Consider the following 13,131-nt stretch of genomic DNA (forward strand, 5'->3'; position numbering starts at 1 on the left):
AGACAGAATAACTGTAAAATGTTATAAAAAAAAAAAAAAAAAAGTAAAAAAAAGTGTACTTAACTAATAGTTTTGCTCACATGGATTAATAGTTGAACTTAAGTGTTTGTGATCACACAGTAATTACTTGTTATAATCACATTAGGAAATAAGTCTTTGATTTTAACTGTAAATGATTCACCAACTCTAACCTCTCACATTTATTATTTTATACATCTAGCATTACATATTTACTTAGATAGATATTTAGAGAGAATTTCGTCTGTGAGTACACACACAAACATAAATTTCTCTCACATGTGTACTGGACTATAAACAGCTCTAAACATGAACAGACCGCTACACAACCAACCACAAGCTTTTGCTCAAACAAATGCAGCCTCTGTCCATTTCAGAGAAAGACATGCACAGTGGTTTTAGTATTTTCCAACCACAAAGCTGATGTTCACCTCGTTTCACTGCACCACCACAAACAGCCTCCTGCCTCTACTTGCTGCATTGAGGCCACAAAGACAAGTTTTATTTTCCATATGGCTGAAGTAATCTCAGGGTGGACAAATGATAAGTTCATCAAAAAATCTGGTGTGATGTTCAGTTCCAGTTTTTTGCCCCAAAATGGACTAGGCAGAAGTATAGCAGCTAATGTACTGTAATAAAGTATAGTGAGCTAGCATTAACATAGAAAACAGAACACAAAAACATTACATGATCATGTAGCATGTCAATCATGAAAATGCCAACAAAGCCGACATTCAAGCCATGGGGTGTGGTGATTTATCACTGCAAGATGTTACTCGAGTCTGGCCGCATATTTATTTTCTCTCTTTAACTGTGAAGTGACTTTATGTTATGTTAGTAGAAGGGACAGTGTTAGTATCTGCTTTATTATAAATATAGAAGAAGTATGATTATTTGCTACAACTTCCTTACTGAGGCAGACCCGCCTTTTCTGATTTTAATCAAACAAATATCAGAAACCTTTCTTTAATTCACTTATACCTATATCATATTTACACTAATTTTAAAAGACAGACAAAAGACAGATTATAGCTTACAAAGTTTTAGAAAGTGATTTACTTTCTGAAAATATGCTATAGAATAATTATGTTTATACATAGCGTTAATATCCTCACCACACCCCCTACACACAGATACATCATCATTTGGTTTGCTGAACACACAGTTTCCTCTTTCTGTCTCACCTCATACACAATGCTATCAGGCTCAGCAACAGCAATGGTTCAGTTTATGACTCTGTCTGTGTTCCTCTGCATCACTGGTAAGTGTTAAACTTATTGATTTAATCAACAGACATTTAATTTGATTGTACAGACCTGATTTCATTTCAACCACACTGATTGTGGCACAATAAAAGCATACATTAATATTTACTTAATTAAACTGCTGTTAATGACCTGTTATATTCAGTTAAGGTGCAACAGATAGAAAAGTAGGTATCTATCAATCCTGAATGTAATATATTTCTGGAATATTTTATATGAAAAATAATTTACATGTTATAATGTGGAGAGTTTTCTGGGTTGCAGGTTTGCTCTCAGAGACTCTGAGCTCTTTAACTTTGGAGGCAGAAGCTGGAGATAACGTCACTATTTGGTGCCAACATGAGGTGACGGTTGCAGGTTCTATCTTCTGGTTTACACACACGAGTGATTCAGTTCCACTTCTTCTTGGGTGTAAAAAATTTATAAACTCAGCTCCATCAGAGCCGTGTTACTTCTTTAGTGAGAGTGAGAGAATAGTGATGTCTGTTCATGGCAGTAAAACGTCTCTCACAATCACTGCAGTAAACGTCTCTGATACAGGACTCTATTACTGCAGCGCCGGTGATAAAATGATCTTCAGAAACTCCACCTATTTACACGTGAAAGGTAAATTTATGGAGTGAAGAGATTCAGTAAATATAGATTGAGCTGACTGAAGTTGTAAAATGACTGTTTCCTTTTTTCAGCAGGAAATAACACATTGTCTATCTCAGTCAGAGCAGAAGGTTTGTCATTTCTTTGTCCTATTAAAAATCAGACTCTCTATAAAAATTAGATTTATATGTTTGTCAATGTTTAACATTTCAATATATGACTTCGGTGTAAAAGCAATTTTTCCTGTTTTCCAGGTTCAGTGTCTCCTGCTGTGGTCTTCATGCTGATTGTGGTGTTTGGTGCTATGATTGTGTTTCTTCTCGGTGTCCTGATCTTCATCATACTGAAACACAGAAAAACACACAGAGGTAAAATATACACAATAAAAAAGGCGAAAAAATAAATTAATGGATAAAAAAAATCTAAAATATACACAAACTGTGAGATTTTAAAAAATCTGTTTTTCTTTAGGTCATATCACTGACAGACATGATGATGATGGTAATGATGATGATGAGGTAAATCTGAGAATACATATTTACATTATACATGTTGTGTAACATTATTAAATAATATTATCATTGTAGTTTATAAGGGCAGTAGAAATAAACCCTTACAGCTGCTCTGACAACCCTTACAGGAGCCTGATTTGGTGAACTACACTGCTGTACAGTTCCCCAAGAAGAAAACAAAGAAGACAGGAAGATTTAGTGAATTAATATATTCATATGTCGTATATTCTGCTATCAGATAATAATTTAGTTAATGTTGTGGTAACAAGCTGACATAATGTCTTGTATATATACTGTATATATATATATATATATATATACAGTATATACAGTATGTTACTGTACTAAAGGTAAACAATGTTCATGTGATAAAGGAGGTGGGCATAGTTTACTGCTTTCTATCACAACAGAAAATAAATATGCCATTTAAAATAACTATATTATGGTAAATATGTTGATCTATGGAAGCTTTGGATTTATCAAAATGATCTCATTTACCCTGTGATGTGTTACTGTCTATCAATCTGGTATTCACTGTAATAAAATATTTTTTATTTAAAAAGAAACATGTTTAATTTTGTGATGAAGAGTGTGTAAAATATTTGGGATACTTTATCCTGCATAAAAATGACAAAAACTGGAATTTAATGTTATGTGTTAATGTAATGTGATGTGTTTAAGGTTTTCTTGTAAATCAAGTTGACTTAGGACAAAAACATGTCCGCATTTTATAACTGTTCAGTAGTGTGGCTGTCTGGCTGCTAGCTTTTTAAAAGGAAACAGGAAATAAAATCATCATTTCAACCGGCTTCATTTCAATCGTCTTTCTCATCACAGCAGCTGGAAACCAATAAAATATGATTCAACAATTATTATTATTATTATTATTATTAATAATAATAATAATAATAATAATAATAATAATAATAATAATAATATTATTATTATTCTGCATACTTTATTTTAGCCTTTTTTATATAAATATTCTTTTGTTATCTAAGAGCCTACTCTACTGGTTATGGCTATTGTTGGAAATGTTATAAAATGAAAAAAGTAAATATTTAATAAAGAAATAGATTTTATTTTATTTCATTACGACTGAGAAACAATACATTTACAAACATATTTGTACAGTGGCCTGAATATATTAATATATTTTTATTGCTTTATTATACTTCTATTATTTTATTATTGATCATAAGCATTATTTATCCTCTTATCTGTAACACTGTAACATACCCCGCTGCTGAAAATAAAACATATTCACCTAAATCTTTCCACTGTACTGCCTCCAGACCCTGGACTAAACACTTCAACTTATTCAGCACTTCCTCAGGATCAGTGTCAAGATCCTGCCGTCACAAAAACAGTGACGTCACTTACTACCATAGTGTTGATTGGCTAGGAAAGAGCCGTAGGATGAGGACCAGTGGACCAATGGAGACTTTTGTCCCGCCCCTAATTTGCATAAACCTCTAGTTGTGATTCCTGGAATCGCAAACAAGCACCATGGAAAGAAGAAGAGAGAAAACAGAGACAGAATAAAGAGAAAATTAAACAACAAGCATCCAGTTCTGTGATCCGCTACTGTAGTGATTTAAATAATTAATTGATACGTATGTGATGTCATGTCCTGGTGAATATTCACGCCATAGGTCAGAGCCAATCAGAATCTCTCTCTGAAAGCAGGAAAAACACTGTGTCTCTCGGGACACAGTGGCAGCGGTTGGAACTTTCTCAGTGAGAGAGAAAGAATTATATTTGTCGAGTTAAATACAGAGTTAAATTTGTAGATCCACCGTCTGTGTGTTTATTGTTGTAGTGGATCAGACTATGCGTGATGTCTCTCTGTAGCTCAGTGATGAAGACTCTGGTTTTCTTCACCTGTTCTCTTCATCTTTCATCAGCAGGTGAGTTCTGTAATGTTTACTGTCTTTACTACATTTATTTACTCTCTAATATTAAAGTTTAACACTAAAGCTGTGATAAGAGTCAAATCTGATAAAGTTACACAGAAATAATACAGGAAATAAAGAAATAAATCACTCTGTACAACAGAAATACACACTTTATTATTATTATTATTATTATTATTATTATTATTATTATTATTATTATTATTATTATCTTGTGGTATGACGGTGAGAGTAATTTCTGTGCGTGTGACGTCACTCCTCATTTAAATATTCATCTCCACAATCCTAACAACACCATCTGCTGATTTTAATCTCCTGACTTTTACTGTTCTTGCTGTCATTTCTGTCTCATTTCATCATGGAAGTGTTTAGTTCAGTTTAGTTTATTTCTTTCTCTCACTCTTTTTTCTTCACTTCTCCCTCACTGCTACTGTAATCAGACATTTCAGATGGTTGGAGGTTCGGGGGCAGCAGTGACAACATTCAGGGTTTAGTCCTTACAGTAGGATGATGGAGGGCAAACTGGAGAGAAAATCCAAATAAGAGAATAAATACAGATGAAGTGGGATTTATTACAAACTGGAGAGAAAATCCAAATAAGAGAATAAATACAGATGAAGTGGGATTTATTACAAACTGGAGAGAAAATCCAAATAAGAGAATAAATACAGATGAAGTGGGATTTATTACAAACTGGAGAGAAAATCCAAATAAGAGAATAAATACAGATGAAGTGGGATTTATTACAATTTTAATCTCTATTCACATTTAATGTGCTGATGTTCCACAGAAAAGACTTATTCATGTGCTGTACTGATTTATTACTTCATAAAATAGCTTTTACTGTAATTAATAAATAAATAAATAAATAAATAAAGATAAAGATTTAAAAGCACAGTTGAATGTTATATTTTTCAGTATTTTCCAGTGTTAGTGTGTGTGTGTGTGTGTGTGTTGAGTTAGTGATGTAGTGTTAATGTGTGTGTGTGTGTTGAGTTAGTGATGTAGTGTTAATGTGTGTGTGTGTGTTGAGTTAGTGATGTAGTGTTAATGTGTGTGTGTGTGTGTTGAGTTAGTGATGTAGTGTTAATGTGTGTGTGTGTGATGAGTTAGTGATGTAGTGTTAGTGTGTGTGTGTGTTGAGTTAGTGATGTAGTGTTAGTGTGTGTGTGTGTGTGTGTGTTGAGTTAGTGATGTAGTGTTAATGTGTGTGTGTGTGTTGAGTTAGTGATGTAGTGTTAATGTGTGTGTGTGTGTTGAGTTAGTGATGTAGTGTTAATGTGTGTGTGTGTGTTGAGTTAGTGATGTAGTGTTAATGTGTGTGTGTGTGTTGAGTTAGTGATGTAGTGTTAATGTGTGTGTGTGTGTGTTGAGTTAGTGATGTAGTGTTAATGTGTGTGTGTGTGATGAGTTAGTGATGTAGTGTTAGTGTGTGTGTGTGTTGAGTTAGTGATGTAGTGTTAGTGTGTGTGTGTGTGTTGAGTTAGTGTTAATGTGTGTGTGTGTGTGTTGAGTTAGTGTTAATGTGTGTGTTAATGTGTGTGTGTGTTGAGTTGGTGATGTAGTGTTAATGTGTGTGTGTGTTGAGTTAGTGATGTAGTGTTAGTGTGTGTGTGTGTGTTGAGTTAGTGTTAATGTGTGTGTGTGTGTGTGTTGAGTTAGTGTTAATGTGTGTGTTAATGTGTGTGTGTGTGTGTTGAGTTAGTGTTAATGTGTGTGTGTGTTGAGTTAGTGTTAATGTGTGTGTTAATGTGTGTGTGTTGAGTTAGTGTTAATGTGTGTGTGTGTGTGTGCTGAGTTAGTGTTAATGTGTGTGTTAATGTGTGTGTGTGTGTGCTGAGTTAGTGTTAATGTGTGTGTTAATGTGTGTGTGTGTGTGTGTTGAGTTAGTGTTAATGTGTGTGTTAATGTGTGTGTGTGCTGAGTTAGTGTTAATGTGTGTGTTAATGTGTGTGTGTGTGTGTGTGTGTGTGTGTGTGTTGAGTTAGTGTTAATGTGTGTGTTAATGTGTGTGTGTGTGTTGAGTTAGTGTTAATGTGTGTGTTAATGTGTGTGTGTGTGTTGAGTTAGTGTTAATGTGTGTGTTAATGTGTGTGTGTGTGTTGAGTTAGTGTTAATGTGTGTGTGTGTGTGTGTTGAGTTAGTGTTAATGTGTGTGTTAATGTGTGTGTGTGTGTTGAGTTAGTGTTAATGTGTGTGTTAATGTGTGTGTGTGTGTGTGTTGAGTTAGTGTTAATGTGTGTGTTAATGTGTGTGTGTGTGTGTTGAGTTAGTGTTAATGTGTGTGTGTGTGTGTGCTGAGTTAGTGTTAATGTGTGTGTTAATGTGTGTGTGTTGAGTTAGTGTTAATGTGTGTGTGTGTGTGTGCTGAGTTAGTGTTAATGTGTGTGTTAATGTGTGTGTGTGTGTGCTGAGTTAGTGTTAATGTGTGTGTTAATGTGTGTGTGTGTGTGTGTGTGTTGAGTTAGTGTTAATGTGTGTGTTAATGTGTGTGTGTGCTGAGTTAGTGTTAATGTGTGTGTTAATGTGTGTGTGTGTGTGTGTGTGTGTGTTGAGTTAGTGTTAATGTGTGTGTGTGTGTGTGCTGAGTTAGTGTTAATGTGTGTGTTAATGTGTGTGTGTTGAGTTAGTGTTAATGTGTGTGTGTGTGCTGAGTTAGTGTTAATGTGTGTGTTAATGTGTGTGTGTGTGTGTTGAGTTAGTGTTAATGTGTGTGTTAATGTGTGTGTGTGTGTGTGTTGAGTTAGTGTTAATGTGTGTGTTAATGTGTGTGTGTGCTGAGTTAGTGTTAATGTGTGTGTTAATGTGTGTGTGTGTGTGTGTGTGTGTGTGTTGAGTTAGTGTTAATGTGTGTGTTAATGTGTGTGTGTGTGTTGAGTTAGTGTTAATGTGTGTGTTAATGTGTGTGTGTGTGTGTTGAGTTAGTGTTAATGTGTGTGTTAATGTGTGTGTGTGTGTTGAGTTAGTGTTAATGTGTGTGTGTGTGTGTGTTGAGTTAGTGTTAATGTGTGTGTTAATGTGTGTGTGTGTGTTGAGTTAGTGTTAATGTGTGTGTTAATGTGTGTGTGTGTGTGTGTTGAGTTAGTGTTAATGTGTGTGTTAATGTGTGTGTGTGTGTGTTGAGTTAGTGTTAATGTGTGTGTTAATGTGTGTGTGTGTGTTGAGTTAGTGTTAATGTGTGTGTGTGTGTGTTTAGTTAGTGTTAATGTGTGTGTTAATGTGTGTGTGTGTGTGTTGAGTTAGTGTTAATGTGTGTGTGTGTGTGTGTGTGTTGAGTTAGTGTTAATGTGTGTGTTAATGTGTGTGTGTGTGTGTGTTGAGTTAGTGTTAATGTGTGTGTGTGTGTGTGTTGAGTTAGTGTTAATGTGTGTGTGTGTGTGTTGAGTTAGTGTTAATGTGTGTGTTAATGTGTGTGTGTGTGTGTGTTGAGTTAGTGTTAATGTGTGTGTGTGTTGAGTTAGTGTTAATGTGTGTGTGTGTGTGTGTTTAGTTAGTGTTAATGTGTGTGTTAATGTGTGTGTGTGTGTGTGTGTGTTGAGTTAGTGTTAATGTGTGTGTTAATGTGTGTGTGTGTGTGTTGAGTTAGTGTTAATGTGTGTGTGTGTGTGTGTTGAGTTAGTGTTAATGTGTGTGTTAGTGTGTGTGTGTGTTGAGTTAGTGTTAATGTGTGTGTGTGTGTGTGTGTTGAGTTAGTGTTAATATGTGTGTGTGTGTGTGTGTGTTGAGTTAGTGTTAATGTGTGTGTGTGTGTGTGTGTGTGTGTTGAGTTAGTGTTAATGTGTGTGTATGTGTGTGTGTGTTGAGTTAGTGTTAGTGTGTGTGTGTGTTGAGTTAGTGTTAATGTGTGTGTGTGTGTGTGTGTGTGTTGAGTTAGTGTTAGTGTGTGTGTGTGTTGAGTTAGTGTTAATGTGTGTGTGTGTGTGTGTGTTGAGTTAGTGTTAATGTGTGTGTTAATGTGTGTGTGTGTGTGTGTTGAGTTAGTGTTAGTGTGTGTGTGTGTGTTGAGTTAGTGTTAATGTGTGTGTGTGTGTGTTGAGTTAGTGTTAATGTGCGTGTGTGTGTGTTGAGTTAGTGTTAATGTGTGTGTGTGTTGAGTTAGTGTTAATGTGTGTGTGTGTGTGTTGAGTTAGTGTTAGTGTGTGTGTGTGTGTTGAGTTAGTGTTAATGTGTGTGTGTGTGTGTTGAGTTAGTGTTAATGTGTGTGTGTGTGTGTTGAGTTAGTGTTAGTGTGTGTGTGTGTGTTGAGTTAGTGTTAATGTGTGTGTGTGTGTGTGTTGAGTTAGTGTTAATGTGTGTGTTAATGTGTGTGTGTGTGTGTTGAGTTAGTGTTAATGTGTGTGTGTGTGTGTTGAGTTAGTGTTAATGTGTGTGTTAATGTGTGTGTGTGTGTGTTGAGTTAGTGTTAATGTGTGTGTTAATGTGTGTGTGTGTGTGTGTTGAGTTAGTGTTAATGTGTGTGTGTGTGTTGAGTTAGTGTTAATGTGTGTGTGTGTGTGTTGAGTTAGTGTTAATGTGTGTGTGTGTGTGTGTTGAGTTAGTGTTAATGTGTGTGTGTGTTGAGTTAGTGTTAATGTGTGTGTGTGTGTGTTGAGTTAGTGTTAATGTGTGTGTGTGTGTGTTGAGTTAGTGTTAATGTGTGTGTGTGTGTGTTGAGTTAGTGTTAATGTGTGTGTGTGTGTGTTGAGTTAGTGTTAGTGTGTGTGTGTGTGTTGAGTTAGTGTTAATGTGTGTGTGTGTGTGTGTTGAGTTAGTGTTAATGTGTGTGTTAATGTGTGTGTGTGTGTGTGTTGAGTTAGTGTTAATGTGTGTGTGTGTGTGTTGAGTTAGTGTTAGTGTGTGTGTGTTGAGTTAGTGTTAATGTGTGTGTGTGTGTGTGTTCAGGTATGTTAATGTGTGTGTGTATGTGTGTTCAGGCATGTTAGTGTGTGTGTGTGTGTTGAGTTAGTGTTAATGTGTGTGTGTGTGTGTTGAGTTAGTGTTAGTGTGTGTGTGTGTGTTGAGTTAGTGTTAATGTGTGTGTGTGTGTGTGTGTTGAGTTAGTGTTAATGTGTGTGTTAATGTGTGTGTGTGTGTGTGTTGAGTTAGTGTTAGTGTGTGTGTGTGTGTTGAGTTAGTGTTAATGTGTGTGTGTGTGTGTGTGTTGAGTTAGTGTTAATGTGTGTGTTAATGTGTGTGTGTGTGTGTGTTGAGTTAGTGTTAGTGTGTGTGTGTGTGTTGAGTTAGTGTTAATGTGTGTTTTTACTCTTTTACAGTCACACACTCTCTGCAGTATTTCTACACTACAGTTACACCTGGAATAAATTTCCCAGAATTCACTGCTGTGGGTCAGGTGGATGGAGGACAGTTTGTGTATTATGACAGTGACATCAAGAAGATGATCCCAAAGACGGAGTGGATACAGAAGAATGAGGGAGAAGATTACTGGAAAAGTGAGACACAGAATCTACAGTATGAACAGAAGTACTTTAATGTCAGTGTGAAAACATTAATGCAGCGCTTTAATCAAACTGGAGGTAAACACACACACACACACACACACACACACACAGACAGTGAAGGTGTGTCACTTTCTAAACTCATCAGTGTAAAGAAGTAAATCTTCTGTCTTTAATATGAGAGAAAATCACACTGAAAATAAAGAGATTGATGGAAATGAGATAGAAATTGAGTGTAAATGAGATGTACTGTAAGTGTGTAAGTGATGAAGAACTCAATGAGGAGTAAAGAAAGAGTAGAAAGTGTGTGTGTGTGTGTGTGTGTGTGTGTGTAGGAGTTCACACATGGCAGCTGATGTACGGCTGTGAGCTACATGACAACGGGACTGTTAATGGATACATGCAGTACGGTTATGATGGAGAAGATTTCCTCAGTTTTGATCTGAAAACTAAAACCTGGATCGCTCCAACACCTCAAGCTGTGATCACCAAGAACAAGTGGGATAATAATTCTGATACTACTAAGGGCTTTAAGGACTACCTGGAGAAGGAGTATATCGCCTGGTTAAAGAAGTATGTGTCTTATGGCAGAGAGACTCTGGAGAGGAAAGGTAAAGTGTGTGATCTGTTACTGTAACACACACACACACACACACACACACACACTTCTGGGATGCTGATGTGTTTTAGTTGAAATGCAAACAGTAGAGAAGTTTACACACACAATCTGTACATAACATTTATCTGTTGTAAACTTTCCTCCTGCAGAAACCATTCTACTGTCTACATCTTTAACATCTTGATAAAAAATTAAAAAACACGTCCTCAGCAGGAATACAGATTATTCCTCATCAGGGTTCACATGAGGAGTTTCTACATGAAGAACAGAAGAGACTTTTCATATTTCTGTCTCTGTGTGTCTCTGCAGATCCTCCTACAGCATCAGTGATCCAGAAACACTCGCCTTCTCCAGAGGTGGTGTGTCACGCTACAGGTTTCTTCCCCAAAGAGGTGATGATCTCCTGGAGGAAGGACGGAGAGGACGTGAACGAGGACGTGGAGCTCAGAGAGACGTTACCCAACCAGGATGGAAGCTTCCAGAAGAGAAGCATTCTGAAAGTCCCAGCTGAGGATCTGCAGAAACACACCTACACCTGCGTGATTCAGCACAGCAGCTTGAAGGAGGAGTTAGTGCTGAATGTGACCAAGCAGCAAATCCGGGGAGGTTGGAGAAACACTTTCCTATAAAAGTACAGATTTTCAGATGATTCATTGATGCATCAGTTAATAAAGACTTTGTGCTGATTTAACAGAAAATGTGTACAAGTGGGGTAAGGTGGAATGGCTTATAGGTGGTTCAGCTGGTGTTATTGTCCTCGCTGTTATTGGATTTGTTTTTTGGATAAAAAAGAAGAAAGGTAAGACAGGAAAAAATTCAAGACAACAAAATTAGAAACCTTTGGATTCTTAATAAGTGTATTTTATCCACAGCTAGACTATGACAGTAATGGTGTTGTTAATGGAGATCAATTTGGTAACTGCTGCTTCTGCAGCTCATGAGGGAGATAAGGGATCATTATCAATCTTAGCTAGTGATGGGGAAGTCTAAAGTCAATTCAGATTTGGCAATGTTCAACCTCTGACCCCTGAGACTCCCACCAGGAAAAGAGAAAATAACCTGAATGAATGATGTATCTGTTTATTTTCTATTAATTGTAATGTTTCATCCACATGTTAAACCCTTTATTTTTATTTAACAGCCTCAACACTGGATTTAAATTCAGATGTAAAATACAGCTGTGCTTCCAAAGAAATGAGAAAGTAAGATGACGTTTGTTGACATCTGTCTTTATATTTCATTTGGATTAAAATGTGTTTACTGAATCATTGTTTTTCTTTCTAGGAGAGAGGAGGAAAGAGAGATGAAGAAGGACCCTCATAGATGATTAACTGAAAAGACAGCATAAAAACAGCAAAAAAACAAACAAACAAAAAAACCTTCTTCTATTTAAGAATTATGGAGGTCACTGTGATCTCAGATCTGTGCCTTCACACAATCCTGTCTACGTTTTTTAAAAAAAAACTTGAAATGTTTCCTTGTGGAATTTTTTACTTGGTGTTTTCTAATGCTGTGTAATTCCTGTAAAAATAATTCAGGTATAAGTGTTCATGTCCATGTCCTTTTTGGGGGTCAGTGGATGGTGACTTTGTAAAAACGTGATCCTAGCTTTAGGACGGCTGCTGATGCTGTATGTCTGCAACAAGCTGACGTCTCCACCTATATGAAAACAGGATATTTAACACATCAGACATTGTAATGTATCTACACTAAACTGGGATATTAGCATCTTTTAACACATTTGTTTAGTATACTTGCATGGGCATAATTTCCACTGGGGACAGGGGGGACATGTCCCTTCCACTTTTTAACCGTGCGCCGTCATCGCCATGGATGCAGCAGGAGCGAGCAGGACACAGAGAGTCTGTCTGTGTTGATGCGTGCGACCACATCCAGGAACGTTGCGTGTACACTCGCTAAAACTATCTGACCAAAAGGTGTAATGAACAGGTATCGCGGTTGTGGCACAGTCAGCAATGAAACACCAGAAGCAGCATTTAATGTCACCATGGATGAAAAAAGAAAGGAGATGTGAGTTGGTTGATTCAGTAAGTTAGTTCAGGTCAGGATAATCATTTGCTATTTATGTCTACGCCCGTTGATGTTAGCCTAACGCTGATTGAGCTAATGTTAGCATGCACTGTTGTTGTTGGGTAACTTCAGAATGTAGATTAGAGCATTCAGTGTACCATGAAAATGAGTTCACTTTAAACTGTGCATTTTCTGTCAGCAATGTATGACAAGAAGACTCATGTTTATGCATGAGAGACAATTATTAAAGTAATGATCAACATTTTCATATAATTCCATATTAATGTTGCTGCTGTCAATTGAAATTATAAAATAGTGCTGTAACACACACACACACACACACACACACAGTTAATAAAAGATTTCTGTTGTTTCTATTCTAAACCCCTGTGGTTTGGTGGATGTGTCAATGACAGACGTCCTGAACAAGTCATTTATTTTACATTTTCATGTTCAGCGGTTAGTTTAAAATAAGTTTAACAGTGGAAACTGAGTCTCACGTTATTTACGTTATTCACACACAAAACATTAATGATAAACGTTCATGACTTGATTCTCTCAAGTCTTCGTGATTGACCCCTACTGAACAATAAAGAAAGTAAGGGATCTTTTTTTATATACATAGCTTACTATTCTTTTTGACAGAAAAAAGAATAGGCCCTAAATGTATGTTAATGCATTGTAAATGCAATCAAAAACATTTCCCCATTTTGTGTCCCCCCACTTTTCAAACCAAAGTTC

The 13,131-nt window shown here is 36.4% G+C and overlaps 2 protein-coding genes across 4 annotated transcripts; both read left to right on the plus strand.

Moving 5' to 3' along the window:
* The first annotated feature begins 47 nt into the window (after positions 1-47).
* Positions 48-3,191, plus strand: LOC131343547 (uncharacterized). 2 transcript variants are annotated; one of them, XM_058375320.1, is made up of 6 exons: positions 48-1,279; positions 1,548-1,889; positions 1,970-2,008; positions 2,132-2,245; positions 2,349-2,395; positions 2,518-3,191. In XM_058375320.1, the coding sequence occupies exons 1-6, from the start codon at positions 1,105-1,107 to the stop codon at positions 2,629-2,631; spliced, it is 831 nt and encodes a 276-aa protein (XP_058231303.1). In that variant the 5' UTR covers positions 48-1,104; the 3' UTR covers positions 2,632-3,191. The 2 variants fall into 2 exon arrangements, with proteins under 2 accessions (XP_058231303.1, XP_058231304.1); XM_058375321.1 differs by having other exon boundaries at positions 1,973-2,008.
* An 894-nt stretch (positions 3,192-4,085) lies between these two features.
* LOC131343451 (H-2 class I histocompatibility antigen, Q10 alpha chain-like) lies at positions 4,086-12,721 on the plus strand. Of its 2 annotated transcripts, XM_058375151.1 has the most exons (7): positions 4,086-4,299; positions 9,558-9,818; positions 10,076-10,351; positions 10,669-10,965; positions 11,054-11,158; positions 11,501-11,561; positions 11,644-12,721. In XM_058375151.1, the coding sequence occupies exons 1-7, from the start codon at positions 4,230-4,232 to the stop codon at positions 11,684-11,686; spliced, it is 1,113 nt and encodes a 370-aa protein (XP_058231134.1). In that variant the 5' UTR covers positions 4,086-4,229; the 3' UTR covers positions 11,687-12,721. The 2 variants fall into 2 exon arrangements, with proteins under 2 accessions (XP_058231134.1, XP_058231136.1); XM_058375153.1 differs by lacking the exon at positions 11,054-11,158 and having other exon boundaries at positions 4,088-4,299; positions 11,644-12,719.
* Positions 12,722-13,131: the final 410 nt, after the last annotated feature.

This window comes from Hemibagrus wyckioides, linkage group LG22 (assembly GCF_019097595.1).
Source record: "Hemibagrus wyckioides isolate EC202008001 linkage group LG22, SWU_Hwy_1.0, whole genome shotgun sequence".
Taxonomy (NCBI): Eukaryota; Metazoa; Chordata; class Actinopteri; order Siluriformes; family Bagridae; genus Hemibagrus; species Hemibagrus wyckioides.

Excerpts from the sequence above, each read along its gene's own strand:
- LOC131343547 (XM_058375320.1), top strand. The coding sequence starts at position 1,105 with ATGTTTATACATAGCGTTAATATCCTCACCACACCCCCTACACACAGA. Across the intron at positions 1,890-1,969 it reads CACCTATTTACACGTGAAAG|CAGGAAATAACACATTGTCT; the intron begins GTAAATTTATGG and ends TCCTTTTTTCAG. Across the intron at positions 2,009-2,131 it reads TATCTCAGTCAGAGCAGAAG|GTTCAGTGTCTCCTGCTGTG; the intron begins GTTTGTCATTTC and ends CCTGTTTTCCAG.
- LOC131343451 (XM_058375151.1), top strand. The coding sequence starts at position 4,230 with ATGTCTCTCTGTAGCTCAGTGATGAAGACTCTGGTTTTCTTCACCTGT. Across the intron at positions 10,352-10,668 it reads AGAGACTCTGGAGAGGAAAG|ATCCTCCTACAGCATCAGTG; the intron begins GTAAAGTGTGTG and ends GTGTCTCTGCAG. Across the intron at positions 11,562-11,643 it reads GCTTCCAAAGAAATGAGAAA|GAGAGAGGAGGAAAGAGAGA; the intron begins GTAAGATGACGT and ends TTTTCTTTCTAG.